General features: G+C 45.9%; 1 protein-coding gene across 8 annotated transcripts in view; it reads left to right on the top strand.

Moving 5' to 3' along the window:
* Positions 1–16,751, top strand: part of LOC139577562 (microtubule-associated serine/threonine-protein kinase 2-like) — a 259,047-nt gene that overhangs the window by 158,633 nt on the left and 83,663 nt on the right. The window contains exon 1 of one of the 8 annotated variants that reach the window (XM_071404653.1): positions 3,467–3,790. The exons of the other annotated variants lie outside the window; for them this stretch is intronic. Coding sequence (XP_071260754.1) covers positions 3,717–3,790 — 74 coding nt within the window. The 5' untranslated portion in view covers positions 3,467–3,716. Of the gene's footprint in view, positions 1–3,466; positions 3,791–16,751 lie in introns of those variants that run through there. 8 annotated transcript variants of the gene reach the window in all.

The raw sequence follows: 16,751 nt of genomic DNA, 5'->3' as shown, positions 1-16,751 counted from the left end.
TGATGCACCGATATGACATTTTTGGCCAATACCGATATCCGATATTTTCCTTGCCAAAAAAAACCCGATACCGATAACCGTAATTAAAAATGCTAGCGACCTTTTAAGCATTTTAAGCAGCAGTCTAAGGCACTGCATCTTAGTGCAAGAGGCGTAACTACAGTCCCTGGTTCGAATCCAGGCTGTATCACATACGGCCGTGATTGGGAGTCCCATAGGGCGGCGCACAATTGGCCGTCATTGTAAATAAGAATTCGTTCTTAACTGACTTGCCTAGTTAAATAAAGATTACACACACAAGGGCCTCCCGGGTGGCGCAGTGGTCTAGGGCACTGCATCGCAGTGCTAGCTGCGCCACCAGAGTGCCCAGGCTCTGTCGCAGCCGGCCACGACCGGGAGGTCCGTGGGGCGACGCACAATTGGGCCAGCGTCGTCCGGGTTAGGGAGGGTTTGGCCGGTAGGGATATCCTTGTCTCATCGTGCTCCAGCGACTCCTGTGGCGGGCCGGGCGCAGTGCGCGCTAGCCAAGGGGGCCAGGTGCACGGTGTTTCCTCTGACACATTGGTGCGGCTGGCTTCCGGGTTGGAGGCACGCTGTGTTAAAGAAGCAGTGCGGCTTGGTTGGGTTGTGCTTCGGAGGACGCATGGCTTTCGACCTTCGTCTCTCCCGGGCCCGTACGGGAGTTGTAGCGATGAGACAAGATAGTAATTACTAGCGATTGGATACCACGAAAAATTGGGGAGAAAAGGGGGTAAAATTTAAAAAATAAAAAAGATTACACACACACCACACTGACCAAAACGTTATTTTGTTGGCATTTATTTATGTCCCCATTCCAGTAAAACATAATCATTACACTAGTTGAAGTATCAAATAACACTATTTGAGTGTCAAATAAGTTTGTTGACCAATCAGGACCTGAATATGACTCCACGTCACATAATAATTTAACACCTTCATACATTTTTTACGTAGGTATTACACATTGATTACACTAGCACTCATATTTCATATGTCACAACGATTCATCGATACGTATGCTATGATGCTGGTAAAGTTATCTCGCGCACCTACAGTGCTGGTCATAAAAAAAAGCTAGCTAGCTCATGGATGCAAACAATGTTCTTCCCCAAAAACATAGCAAAACGACATCTGTTTCAGTAGCAATTAGCTAGCTAACTATATAGCTAGGTGTCATCTAAAATAACCGTAATTTATAAGACAGTTCGTATTTGATTAATGGTGGTCGGACCCATCTATGTGAGGCTAGCCACAATAAGGACTAGCCACAGTAGTGGACTTTGCGGTTAGCCTTCAAAATTAAAGAATGGCATAATTCTACTATTTGTATTCATTTGCATCACTGTCAAAGTCATTCTTTTATTTTGAAGGCACACCACAAATTCCACTATTGTGTCTAATCCTTATTGTGACTAGCTTCACAACACATTTTCGTGTATTTTTTTAATTTAACCTTTATTTAACCAGGTAGGCCAGTTGAGAACAAGATGTCATTTACAACTGCGACCTGGCCAAGATAATGCAAAGCAGTGCAACAATAACAACAACACAGAGTTACACATAAACAAGCGTACAGTCAATAGTCACATAACCCGGTCCGGTCGAGCCTCACTAGCCAGATGAAGCTAGCTGGCTGCTTATAACTTTAGCTTTGGGCAACCAGGTTAAGTAGCTGGCTAGCTATTTATTTTCATGAACTGAAGTTCAATTTCAATAGGCGAACAACAAGTGGCAACCTAGCTAATACTTACTCACAAGGATTCCTAAATCATTGCTAAGAATAATGAAAATGACTGCAGTTTCTACTGGTCATTGTTTTCAGGCTGGTTGTATTGGTGCTAGCTAGGTACCAAGCTAAAGATAGCTACCCCAGAAGTTGCGGTTGAACAAATTATGCTTTATTACCAACGCGCACATCGTTCGTGGCCGGTGTTTGCTTGTTTGCAGACTTTTTTGTACAACTTTGACAGTGCTACTGTATCTTTTTTTGACACGCAAAGACCCAAACGGCGTTCCATAGTATGTATGTCATGAAGCTAATAGCAGTGACGCTATTATTGTGTAACTCCGGTAGGGCAACATCTGAAAAATAGCGCACTTGGTAGTGTGTACCGATGCTCGACCAGTCGGCGAAAGCCAACATCACCCACAACCGAGAACAGTTGATTGTCAAGGGCAATGAATTCCGTTATCTTGGCTTTAATGGATTTCGCCTTTGAGTTGTCTCGCTGAAATTGTCTTACTCTTTCAAATCACGATCCACACAGCAGACATTGTGTGGGCTCGGTCAGGAATGCTGTGTTGCACGTGTAGTGCAACATTTTACGAGGCATCATTACGTCATGTAACTACATTATATAGGTATGCACGGTAGCGTAGGTTTAAAAAATATGGTGATGAGAGGAAGCCCAGTTGCCGGCGATGGGAGAAGATGGAGCAAGATGGATTTTGGCCGACATTCTACACATTTTCTCATTGATGAAACATTTGATCTCGATACAGTTTTCTGTTCCCAGAACTAGTCATTAACAGAGTGGACTATGTTTCGTAGACTTTACCCTTTGCCAAAGTTTCTACAAATGGTGTTTTTTAGGAGTGCAAGGGCGAATTGAGTTATTGCACACGCGCACTTCACAGAGCAGGCGTTCCTTCATGTAAATATGCAAATACATGCTAGAAAGTTCCAATAGGATCTCAGCTCCTTGCTTGTTTTGCCCACTATGATTCATTTGCTCCCATTGGAAACAACAGGCTGTGGTCTATCTTGGGTTAGTTCTAGACATCTTTGGTGACCCTGCTGCCTGTGTCTGTCACGCTCTGCTAGCTTCTGTTCTTTCTCTGAGGTGCTACTGCTAACGTATTCCTCTGTTAGTTAGCCTGGTGGAAACAGGAGCCATAAGCATTAGGCACACAGCACTACCCCAGCACTGTCACGCAACTGACACTAGCACGCTCACCTGCCACCCACACAAACTTCCCTGCTATCTTTTTTCCCCTTCTATCTTGTCTTGTTTTCTGATCTGTTGCTGGCTGGTACCTTTCATTACACACACTACTAAAGGGCAGGTAGCTGATCGGGCAGCTGCGTAATACACAGAGAGAAGTATTTGTTTCTACTGAGAAGGTACATCTTAAATCCACTATGTTCTGTTCTGTCTGATAATGAGTTTGTTTCTCCTTGGGCTCCCTAATACTTTGCATGCACGCACACAACACACACACACACCCCAGATGGACGGTAGATGGTGCAGAGAAAGCACTGGCAGTAGAGTTAATAGGTGTTTACGCAGGCTGCACCTTTAAATGTGATCCACGGAGAGAGGCTGGCCACTGAGCTAAAGGGAGTGAGGGAGGATGAGAGAGAGAGGCGGGTCACTGAGCCGGAGGGAGGGAGGGAGACAGAGGGGAGGGGGAGAGAGACTGTCAGGCAGATAAATTGAGAAAGAGATTGAGAGGGAGAGAGCACACTGAGGTTGCTCAGATCAGCGGTAGCTAGCGGTGCAGGTTGAGACCAGCAGCAGTTTTAGCTTTAGTTTAGGAAGCAGAAGCCGCATCCTATCCATCTGTCCAAGCTGCCTGTCTGCCTGCCTGCTGCCAGTAGCTGGCGTACGTATGTCTGTGTGTTGAGAGGCTGGCGGGCAGTGCCGTCTCTGTATGTGTGTGTGTGACAGCCATGTGTGTGGAGCTGCAGGACCATGTCTGACTCTTTTTGGACTGTGCTCTCCAATTTTTCCCTGCCGGAGAGAAGCATGCTGCGCCGATCCAAGAGGTATCTCTCCATTTCCTCTTCTCTGATCCCTTGCTTTCTCAGTTTTAATTTGTCTGTCTCTATAATGTGTCTCCTTACCCCTTTTCCCTCTACCTCTTTTTAAATGCGTCTCCTCTCCCTCTTTCTCTCCGGTGTGTTTTCTGCTGGACTTGGTTTTAAGATGAAGGTCAGGAAATGACTTTTGCCAGTCTGGTTTAGGGATAATAGGTTGCATGCAGTTGCTGGCGCTTTGTGAGGATTTGAGTTTCCTTGTTCTGAACATTTGGGAGGTATGATCTGACCATATTGCGCACATTTAGCCCAGTTATTTTGCTCTCTCCCTCCCTCTCTCTGTCTCTCTCGCTCTCTGTTTCTCTCTCTCTCTTTCTTTTAATATGTAGATGTGGCTTTTAGACAGGGAATACAGAGCTGTACTTACAGTGCCAGCAAATTTCTAACTCCCTGTTAATAACAGTGAGCTTTGTAACACAGTCACACACAGACACACTTCATATCTCTCTACAGTCAACAGTGTACACTCTTAGGAACAAAAGGTGCTATCCAGAACCTAAAATGATTCTTTGGCTGTCCCTATAGGACAGCCCTTTGAAGAACCATTTTTGGTTCCAGGTTGAACCCTTTTGTTTCCAGGTAGAACCCTTTTGGTTTCCATATAGGACCCATTCCACAGGGGGTTCTACCTGGAACCAAAAAGGGTTATCCTATGGGGACAGCCGAATAACCCTTTTGGAACTCTTTTTTTCTAAGAGTTTTCTAAACACTTAGACACATTCTGGGCAGACAGACAAACAGACAGATAGACAGACAGGGAGTTAGGCAGGGACGAGGTGACTCTTGCATAGTAACAGTGTGCTGTGCTGTGTTGCCTAGGGGGTGAGTGAGTGGGCAGGCAAGGTTGGGCTCACTCTCACTGATTCACTGTAGTCTTATGGACTTGACATGGAACTGCTAGAGCAGTTAGACTATGGATGTAGCCATTCTAGCAAACTGAAACCCCCTTAGCTTGACTGTGCTGGTGATGTGAGCACTGCCCCTCATGCTCTGTGGAAATTTTCTCCATCTCTGCTCTCAGTTTGATCTGCTGTCGTATAATTCCTCAGGTCTCCTCTGCTCTATGTGGCTCACGCCTGTGAAGTGTGTATGTACAGTACCAGTCAAAGGTTTGTACACACCTACTCATACAAGGGCTTTTATATTTTTTTTTACTATTTTCTACATTGTAGAATAATAGTGAAGACATCAGAACTATGATATAACACATATGGAATCATGAAGTAAGCAAAAAAGTGTTTAACCAATCAAAATATATTTTATAGTTGAGATTCTTCAAAGCACCCTTTGCCTTGATGACAGCTTTGCACACACTTGGTGTATTCTATCAACCAGCATCACCTGGAATGCTTTTCCAACAGTCTTGAAGGAGTTCCCACATATGCCACATTGGCGTTTTTTTCTTCACTCTGCGGTTCAACTCATCCTAAACCATCTCAATTTGGTTGGGGTAAGGTGATTGTGGAGGCCAGGTCATCTGATGCAGCACTCCATCACTTTCCTTCTTGGTCAAATAGCCCTTACACAGCCTGGAGGTGTGTTGGGTCATTGTCCTGTTAATAAACAAATGATAGTCTCACTAAGCGCAAACCAGATGGGATGGCTTATCGCTGCAGAATGCTATGGTAGCCATGCTGGTTAAGTGTGCCTTGAATTCTAAATAAATCACAGACAGGGTCACTAGCAAAGCACCATCACACCTCCTCCTCCATACTTCACGATGGCCACACATGCGGAGATCATCCGTTCACCTACTCTGCGTCTCACAAAGATACTGCGGTTGGAACCAAATATCTCAAATTTGTACTCATCAGACCAAAGGACAGATTTCCACCGGTCTAAAGTCCATTGCGGAAGACACATTTCAGTTGAAGGCATTCAGTTGTACAACTGACTAGGTATCACCCTTTCCCTTCCTGCTTGTGTTTCTTGGCCCTAGCCAGTCTTCTTCTTATTGGTGTCCTTTAGTAGTGGTTTCTTTGCAGCAATTCGACCATGAAGGCCTGATTCACACAGTCTCCTCTGAACAGTTGATGTTGAGATGTGTCTGTTACTTGAACTCTGTGAAGCATTTATTTGGGCTGCAATTTCTGAGGCTGGTAACTCTAATGAACTTATCCTATGCAGAATAGGTAAGGCTGGGTCTTGCTTTCCTGTGGCGGTCCTCATGAGAGCCAGTTTTATCATAGTGCTTGATGGTTTTTGCAACTGTACTTAAACAAACTTTAAAAGTTCTTGACATTTCTGGATTGACTGACGTTCACGTCTTAAAGTAATGATGGACTGTTGTTTCTCTTTGCTTATTTGTGCTGTTCTTTCCATAATATGGACTTGGTCTTTTACCAAATAGGGCTATCTTCTATACTACCACTATCTTGTCACAACACAACTGATTGGCTCAAACGCATTAAGAAGGAAAGAAATTCCACAAATTAACTTTTAACAAGGCACACCTGTTAATTGAAATGCATTCCATCTGACTACCTCATGAAGCTGGTTGAGAGAATGCCAATAGTGTGCAAAGCTGTCATCAAGGCAAAGGGTGGCTACTTTGAAGAATCTCAAATATAAAATATGTTTTTAATTGTTTAACACTTTTTTGGTTACTACATGATTCCATATGTGTTATTTCATAGTTTTGATGTCTTCACTATTATTCTAGAATGTAGAAAATAGTAAAATTAAAGAAAAACCCTTGAATGAGTAAGTGTGTCCAAACGTTTGACTGGCACTGTATGTGCGTTATCTTCAGCCACTGGGCTCTGCTGGACTCCGATACGTCCACTCAGAAACACAGGTGGATGTGCACACACACACACAATGGACTTTGGTTCACTTATCTAGATAGACTGAACTTAGATATGTGTGTGTGTGTGTGTGTGTGTGTGTGTGTGTGTGTGTGTGTGTGTGTGTGTGTGTGTGTGTGTGTGTGTGTGTGTGTGTGTGTGTGTGTGTGTGTGTGTGTGTGTGTGTGTGTGTGTGTTTGTTAATTTATCTCTCCTGTCAACTCTGCTCTTGCCGCTGTCACTGCGTAGTGTGTTTGTGTGTGTGACTCTGTGACAGGGTGACAGCGCCCTGTATGTGAATGGTAATTGCATAGTAGATAACCCCTGTCTCATTCACAGACTATCTATCTCTGCTAATCCTAACGCCTGTTTACATAGCAGCAACCCTGCTGCTCATCTTAACCTAGCCCCTGCGTGTGTGTGATCGTGTCTGGGAGCATGTGTGCGACCGCACATGTGAGCGCGTGCACATGTGTGCATGTAGGACTTAGAAGGGCTCAATACTGTGACCAAAACACTTGCATTTGTAACCCTTTGACTTGGCGGTGCGACATCAATTTCTAATTGGTCACGAGGGTGCCAGTGATTTTTTTTTTTGCTGGTCACGTTAGTTTTTGGTTTACGATTTTTTGTATCAAGATGTATTCAAAAAGCAATGGGTATGCAACAATGGGTTTGCAGACCAGGTATTCAAAAAGTTTGATCCAAAGTCTTGGTTGAATCTTTGCAATGGTCTATTCAGTCATCATGCATTGTTTGAATGAAAAGGTGTAAAAGCTTTTCCAAACAACTTTCCCAATTAAATGTTGACAGCAAAGTAGGCCTACCTGGCAGAATTGTATCTGATGATTTATATCAATAGTGGGGCATTTGTCTTGCAAACTCTGACATCACATGTACTTGTAGCCTGCACTGTACATTGTACAGTACAAAAACACAGCTAGCCAAACTCTCTTGCTAAAAGCACAATTGAATTAAAGGGCTCTACACCCTCCCAATAATGTTTGCCTGATTGGTCCCAGACCTCAAGTGGTATCCTGATGTGGTTTTAGAATTCTTGTGGACTTAGAACATCCAATTTATAAAAAAAGTGAAAAAATAGAAAGACTCGGAAACCTGGAAATGTAAAACATGAAAAACTGAATTTACCAAAAGATGAAACTGATTGTATAGGGCCTTACAACTGTAGAGTGACTGTTCAAAATCGCTAACAATAACACCCTTTTTGAGATTGTGCACAGGTTTGATGTTTTCCCTCCAAACAATCAATGTAAATATGACATTGTCAAGTTAAAATGTTCTTATTTGTGTATGGAGGGTAGGTCATTATAGGCTATCGGCTACTTGCTCAGCCCGTAATAAAGATAACATTTAAATGAGGTACGAAGCCTCCCGGGTGGCGCAGTGGTCTAGAGCACTGCATCGCAGTGCTATGCTGCGCCACCAGAGTCTGGGTTCGCGCCCAGGCTCTGTCGCAGCCGGCCGCGACCGGGAGGTCCGTGGGGCGACGCACAATTGGCTTAGCGTCGTCCGGGTTAGGGAGGGTTTGGCCGGTAGGGATATCCTTGTCTCATCGCGCTCCAGCGACTCCTGTGGCGGGCCGGGCGCAGTGCGCGCTAACTGAGGGGGGCGGGTGCACGGTGTTTCCTCCGACACATTGGTGCGGCTGGCTTCCGGGTTGGAGGCGCGCTGTGTTAAGAAGCAGTGCGGCTTGGTTGGGTTGTGCTTCGGAGGACGCATGACTTTCGACCTTCGTCTCTCCCGAGCCCGTACGGGAGTTGTAGCGATGAGACAAGATAGTAATTACTAGCGATTGGATACCACGAAAATTGGGGAGAAAAGGGGATAAAAATAAAAAATAAAAAATAAAAAAAAATAATAATAATAAATGAGGTACGCATTATCCGCTTTCCCGGGCAGTATTCTTTTCATTCTGGCCAGTAACTTTTATTTGGCACTGGCCCGGTGTACCACTGGCAAATTTACCTGAATGTCAAGCCCTTTAAGGGCATGCTAGTTTAAAAGATGACTAATCATTATTAGCCTGGTTATGTGTGGAATGTTATGGGACACAGGTCAGGTCATTATGGGCACACATCAGTAAAAAAAGTGGTGCTACCAAATCATGTGCTAGTGCAATCAACTGAAAAAGTTGGTGGCTGCTTAGGTGAATTCTCTTGCATGGAGTTATATGATATGGTAGATTATTGCTGTGATGTGTGATATGCTACCGCCAATACCATGTTTAGTGTGATGACAGATAGCTGTGTGACAGGGACACCTGGCCTGGCTGTGTGTGTCTCAGTGCTGTTAGCTGAGTCAATTGGGAGGGAGGCAGTAACACGGTATACTATGTTGTGTTCGTGCACCGGCTCTGAGGAGTAGCTTGAGAGATGCTTGAGAGATGGGAATGTGTGAAAGAATGTTCTGTAACATGTCCAGACCTAGTCAGTGCTTTCTGAATGTCCCCATGGAGCTCTCACCCTCTCTCTTTTAAACCTCTCTCTTCTTATCTCTCCTCCTTTCTTCATCACTCCTTCTCTCTCTGTGGGAGCAGATTAGGGGCGATGAATTATTCCTCTGACTCAATGAAGTGAGGGAGGGAGCCTCGCTGTGTCCAGGCCACCTGTCTCTGTCTGTGCATACGTCACTCATGTTGTGTCTCTACATTGTATTGGTATCCCAGAGTGCGTGCGTTGCGTGTTTAGCCAGCCTGTTATTGTATTCTGGAAGCCTTGATATGGAATGTGCTGCAGTGTTACGTTGTCTATATCCTCCTGATGTTAGAAAATTAGGGATTGATTATTTTATCCTCCTCTGTTTTTCTCCCTCTCTTCACCCTTTTTGTCACGGCCGTCAAAAGAAGTGGACCAAAGTGCAGCGTGGTGAGCTAAAATGTCGCCAACAAAACAACAAACGAACGAAACAACCGTGAAGCTTACAGGGCTATAGTGCCACAAACAAAGTGAACTACCCACCACGAAAGGAGGGAAAAAGGGCTACCTAAGTATGGTTCCCAATCAGAGACAACGATAGACAGCTGTCCCTGATTGAGAACCATACCCGGCCAAAACATAGAAACACAAAATCATAGAAAACAAAACATAGAATGCCCACCCCAAATCACACCCTGACCAAACCAAATAGAGACATAAAAAGGCTCTCTAAGGTCAGGATGTGACAGTACCCCCCCCCCAAAGGTGCGGACTCTGGCCGCAAAACCTGAACCTATAGGGGAGGTTCTGGGTGGGCATCTATCCGCGGTGGCGGCTCAGGTGCGGGACGCAGACCCCGCTCCACCACTGGCTCACCCCACTTTGGTGGCACCTCTGGTGCGGGGACCCTCGTCGCCGAACCCGGCTTGGGGACTCTCGTCGCGGGCCCCGGACTGGGGACCCTCGTCGTGGGCCCCGGACTGGGCACCCTCGCTGCGGGCCCCGGACTGGGCACCCTCGTTGCGGGCCCCGGACTGGGCACCCTCGCTGCGGGCCCCGGACTGGGCACCCTCGCTGCGGGCCCCGGACTGGGCACCCTCGTTGCGGGCCCCGGACTGGGCACCCTCGTTGCGGGCCCCGGACTGGGGACCGTCGCTGGGGGATCCGGACTGGGGACCGTCACCGGGGGCTCCGGACTGGAGACCGTCGCTAAAGGCTCCGGATTGGAGAACGTCGCTGGAGGCTCCGGACTGGAGAACGTCGCTGGAGGCTCCAGACTGGAGAAACGTCGCTGGTGGTTCGGGACAGGGGACCGTCGCTGGAGGCTCCGGACTGGAGGCCGTCGCTGGGGGCTCCGGACTGGAGGCCGTCGCTGGAGGCTCCGGACTGGAGGCCGTCGTTGGAGGTTTCCTGCCATGACTCCTCACTGGAGGCTTCGTGCCATGGATCATCACTGGAGGTTTCTTGCCATGGATCATCACTGGAGGCTTCGTGCCATGGATCTTCACTGGAGGCTTCTTGCCATGGATCATCACTGGAGGCTTCGTGCCATGGATCATCACTGGAGGCTTCGTGCCATGGATCATCACTGGAGGCTTTGTGCCATGGATCATCACTGGAGGCTTCTTGCCATGGATCATCACTGGAGGCTTCGTGCCATGGATCATCACTGGAGGCTTCGTGCCATGGATCATCACTGGAGGCTTTGTGCCATGGATCATCACTGGAGGCTTCTTGCCATGGATCATCACTGGAGGCTTCGTGCCATGGATCATCACTGGAGGCTTCGTGCCATGGATCATCAGTGGAGGCTTCTTGCCATGGATCATCACTGGAGGCTTTGTGCCATGGATCATCACTGGAAGCTTCTTGCCATGGATCATCACTGGATTGAGGAGACGTATGAGGTTTCTTGCCATGGATCATCACTGGAGGCTTCGTGCCATGGATCTTCACTGGAGGCTTCTTGCCATGGATCATCACTGGAGGCTTCGTGCCATGGATCATCACTGGAGGCTTTGTGCCATGGATCATCACTGGAGGCTTCTTGCCATGGATCATCACTGGAGGCTTCGTGCCATGGATCATCACTGGAGGCTTTGTGCCATGGATCATCACTGGAGGCTTCTTGCCATGGATCATCACTGGAGGCTTCGTGCCATGGATCATCACTGGAGGCTTCGTGCCATGGATCATCACTGGAGGCTTTGTGCCATGGATCATCACTGGAGGCTTCTTGCCATGGATCATCACTGGAGGCTTCGTGCCATGGATCATCACTGGAGGCTTCGTGCCATGGATCATCACTGGAGGCTTCTTGCCATGGATCATCACTGGAGGCTTTGTGCCATGGATCATCACTGGAAGCTTCTTGCCATGGATCATCACTGGATTGAGGAGACGTATGGGCAGTCTGGTACGTGGAGCTGCCACAGGACTCACCAGGCTGGGGAGACATACTGGAGGCTTGGTTCTTGGCGGAGGCACTGGATACACTGGGCCGTGGAGGCGCACTGGAGGTCTCGAGCGTAGAGCCGGCACAACCCGTCCTGGCTGGATGGTTATCTTCGCCCTGCACATGCGGGGCGCTGGCTCAGGATGCACTGGGCTGTGCAGACGCACCAGAGACACTGAGCGTAGAGCCGGCGCAGGATATACTGGGCCGAGGAAGCGCACTGGAGGTCTGGAGAGCAGGGCTGGCACAACCCGTCCTGGCTGGTTGCTCACCCTAGCCCGGCAACTGCGGGGTGCTGGCACATGACGTACTGGGCTGTGGATGCACACTGGAGACACCGTGCGCTTCACCGCATAACACGGTGCCTGACCAGTACCACGCTCCTCAAAGCGACTATCTTGCGCCAGACTCTAACCCCTCCAAACTCTTTCGTCCCTCTCCACTGCCAACCACTCCTCGCTCAAACGGTCCAAGAATTCCTCCTCGGTCTCGGACTCACCCCTCAGCACCGACACCCACGTCATCTGCCCCCCCCAAAAATGTTTTGGGGCTGCCTCTCGGGTTTCCGTCCTGTCCTCTCCTCCTGAACACGCTGCTTGGTCCGTTTGTGGTGGGTAGTTCTGTCACGGCCGTCGTTGAAGGAAGACCAAGGTGCAGTGCGGTGAGCGTACATTTTCCTTTTTATTTCAAAATGCCGCCAACAAAACAACAAACGAAAAACAACCGTGAAGCTTACAGGGCATTAGTGCCACAAACAAAGTGTAACGGCTGTTGGAAGGAGAGGACCAAGGTGCAGCGTTGTACGTGTCCATATTTATTAAATGAACACTGAAATAACAAAAATAACAAAGAATAACGACCGAAACAGTTCTGGCTGGTGCAGACACACAACAGGAAACAACAACCCACAAAACACAGGTGGGATGAGGCTACCTAAGTATGGTTCTCAATCAGAGACAACGATAGACAGCTGCCTCTGATTGAGAACCACACTCGGCCAAACACATAGAAATATAAAACATAGAACAAAAACATAGAATGCCCACCCCAACTCACGCCCCGACCAAACCAAAAATAGAGACATAACAAAGGAACTAAGGTCAGGAAGTGACACAAAGTTAACTACCCACTACGAAAGGAGGGAAAAAGGGCTACCTAATTATGGTTCCCAATCAGAGACAACAATAGACAGCTGTCCCTGATTGAGAACCATACCCGGCCAAAACATAGAAACACAAAATCATAGAAAAAAACAGAGAATGCCCACCCCAAATCACACCCTGACCAAACCAAAAAGGCTCTCTATAAGGTCAGGGCGTGACACTTTTCCCCTTGACCTTTTTGTCTAATGATCTTGTATTCTTAGCTCCCTGGCTGTGAGGTATTTGTACAGTCGTAGCACAATCAATACCTGATTGAGGCAGTAGAGACCTTTTTATTAGGTACACCACCCCGTTCACGTAAGTGTTTGGCTCCTACAGACAGTGAGTCACGTGGCCGTGGCTTGCTACATAAAGCAGGCAGACAGGCATCGAGGCATACAGTTACTGTTCAATTGAACATTAGACTGGGCAAAACTAGTGACCTAAGCTACTTTGAGCATGGTTTGATCATTGATGCCAGGTGCGCTGGTTCCAGTATCTCAGAAACAGCCAGCCTCCTGGGCTTTTCACGCATGACATTGTCTATGGTTTACTGAGAAAGTTGCAACAAACAAAAACATCCAGTCAGCAGCAGTCCTGTGGGTCAAAGCATTGGAAAAGCATTCCTCATGAAGCTGGTTGAGAGAATGTCAAGAGTGGGCAAAGCTGTCATCAAGGCAAAGGGTGGCCACTTTCAAGAATCTCAAATATAAAATATTTTTTGATTTGTTTAACCCTTTTTTGGTTACTACATGATTATTTCATAGTTTTAATGTCTTTACTATTATTCTACAATGTAGAATTTTTTAAAAATAAATAAAAACTCTTGAATGAGTATGTGTGTCCAAACTTTTGACTGGTACTGTATGTATATATATATATTTTTTTGTTGATTTGTTTAACACTTTTTTGGTTACTACATGATTCCATATGTGTTATTTCATAGTTTTAATGCCTTTACTTTTATTCTTCAATGTAGAAAATTGTAAAAATAAAGAAAAACCCTTGAATGAATATGTGTCCAAACTTTTGACTGGTACTGTGTATACCAGTCAAATATATATATACATATACAGTGAGGGAAAAAAGTATTTGATCCCCTGCTGATTTTGTACGTTTGCCCACTGACAAAGAAATGATCAGTCTGTAATTTTAATGGTAGGTTTATTTGAACAGTGAGAGACAGAATATCAACAAAAATATCCAGAAAAACGCATGTCAAAAATGTTATAAATTGATTTGCATTTTAATGAGGGAAATAAGTATTTGACCCCCTCTGCAAAACATGACTTAGTACGTGGTGGCAAAACCCTTGTTGGCAATCACAGAGGTCAGATGTTTCTTGTAGTTGGCCACCAGGTTTGCACACATCTCAGGAGGGATTTTGTCCCACTCCTCTTTGCAGATCTTCTTCAAGTCATTAAGGTTTCGAGGCTGACATTTGGCAACTCGAACCTTCAGCTCCCTCCACAGATTTTCTATGGGATTAAGGTCTGGAGACTGGCTAGGCCACTCCAGGACCTTAATGTGCTTTTTCTTGAGCCACTCCTTTGTTGCCTTGGCCGTGTGTTTTGGGTCATTGTCGTGCTGGAATACCCATCCACGACACATTTTCAATACCCTGGCTGAGGGAAGGAGGTTTTCACCCAAGATTTGACGGTACATGGCCCTGTCCATCGTCCCTTTGATGCGGTGAAGTTGTCCTGTCCCCTTAGCAGAAAAACACCCCCAAAGCATAATGTTTCCACCTCCATGTTTGACGGTGAGGATGGTTTCTTGGGGTCATAGGCAGCATTCCTCCTCCTCCAAACACGGCAAGTTGAGTTGATGCCAAAGAACTCCATTTTGGTCTCATCTGACCACAACACGTTCACCCAGTTGTCCTCTGAATCATTCAGATGTTCATTGGCAAACTTCAGACGGGCATGTATATGTGCTTTCTTGAGCAGGGGGACCTTGCGGACGCTGCAGGATTTCAGTCCTTCACGGCGTAGTGTGTTACCAATTGTTTTCTTGGTGACTATGGTCCCAGCTGCCTTGAGATCATTGACAAGATCCTCCTGTGTAGTTCTGGGCTGATTCCTCACCGTTCTCATGATCATTGCAACTCCACGAGGTGAGATCTTGCATGGAGTCCCAGGCCGAGGGAGTTTAACAGTTATTTAGTGTTTCTTCCATTTGCGAATAATCGCACCAACTGTTGTCACCTTCTCACCAAGCTGCTTGGCAATGGTCTTGTAGCCCATTCCAGCCTTGTGTAGATCTACAATATTGACATCCTTGGAGAGCTCTGACATCCTTGGAGAGCTCTTTGGTCTTGGCCATGGTGGAGAGTTTAGAATCTGATTGATTGATTGCTTCTGTGGACAGGTGTCTTTTATACAGGTAACAAACTGAGATTAGGAGCACTCCCTTTAACAGTGTGCTCCTAATCTCAGCTCGTTACCTGTATGAAAGACACCTGGGAGCCAGAAATCTTTCTGATTGAGAGGGGGTCAAATACTTATTTCCCTCATTAAAATGCAAATCAATTTATAACATTTTTGACATGCGTTTTTCTGGATATTTTTGTGGTTATTCTGTCTCTCACTGTTCAAATAAACCTACCATTAAAAGTATAGACTGATCAATTCTTTGTCAGTGGGTAAACGTACAAAATCAGCAGGGGATCAAATACTTTTTTCCCTCACTGTATATTAGTTTTTTTTTACTGTTTCGACTAAAAACCCACCCAATACTTTTCTTTTGCAGAAAAAACACTGAGTGTGATTTGGCTGCTGTCGATACTGTTGTCCTGTGGCTAGAGAGAGAAATGTTGCAGGCTAGTCTGCCTCTAAATCCGTCCATCTATCTCCCCTACCATTGTATACGCGGTACGCCAGACCCCCTGCCTGCCTAACTCTGGCCCCCACACCCATAGAAAACTTTGTCTGGTTGTTAATTTGGAGGCCCTTTTGCACTACTGTAAGTAGTGGAAAGGCTGCATCATACATGTAGGCTATCAGAACCAGTGATGGTGATTCCGGTCTCTCTCTCTCTCTCTCAGGTCTGTCTGTCTCGGGTTGACTTCCTTCTAGCGGGTCAACCCGAGACTTCCTTCTCGGGTTGACTTCCTTCAGTGATGGTGATTCAGGTCGCTTTGTTGACTCCCTGTTAGTGTCTCTGTATAATTGCATTCTCATGTTAGCCTAATTGGCTTGTCACATCAGCTGAGTGTAATTATGTTGTTTAACTTCTCTGGGATATGTGGGATGGTAGCGTCCCACTTGGCCAAAGCCAGAAAAAATGTAGCGCGCCAAATTCAAATATATTACTATAAAAATCAATCTTTCATGAAATCACACATGAAAGACACCAAATTAAAGCTACACATGTTGTGAATCCAGCCAACATGTCTGATTTCAAAAAGGATTTATGGCGAAAGCACACCAAACGATTATGTTAGCTCAGTACATAGCCACAGAAAAACACAGCCATTTTCCCAGCAAAAGATAGTAGTCACAAAAAGCAGAAATAGAGATAAAATGAATCACTAACCTTTGATGATCTGCATCAGATGACACTCATAGGACATCATGTTACACAATACATTTATGTTTTGTTCGATAATGTGCATATTTATATACACAAATCTCGGTTTACATTGGCGCCATGTTCAGAAATGCCTACAAAATATCCGGAGAAATTGCAGAGAGCCACGTCAAATAACAGAAATACTCATCATAAACTTTGATGAAAGATACATGTTTTTCATAGAATTAAAGATACACTTGTTCTTAATGCAACCGCTGTGTCAGATTTCCCAAAAACTTTACGTAAAAAGCACACCATGCAATAATCTGAGACGGCGCTCAAAAATAACAACATTTCTCCGCCATGTTGGAGTCAACAGAAATACGAATTTACATCATAAATATTCCTTTACCTTTGATGATCTTCATCAGAATGCACCCCCAGGAATCCTAGTTCCACAATAAATCGTTGTTTTGTTTGATAATGTCCATTACTTATGTCTAAGTAGCTACTTTTGCTAGCATGTTTAGTGCACATGTCCAAACGCTCGCGCAAATGCAGGCGAACTCGGACGAAAAT

The sequence above is a fragment of the Salvelinus alpinus genome, chromosome 6, assembly GCF_045679555.1.
Source record: "Salvelinus alpinus chromosome 6, SLU_Salpinus.1, whole genome shotgun sequence".
Taxonomy (NCBI): Eukaryota; Metazoa; Chordata; class Actinopteri; order Salmoniformes; family Salmonidae; genus Salvelinus; species Salvelinus alpinus.
Note: the sequence above shows the minus strand (reverse complement) of the source record. Positions and strands in the feature narration are given on the sequence as shown.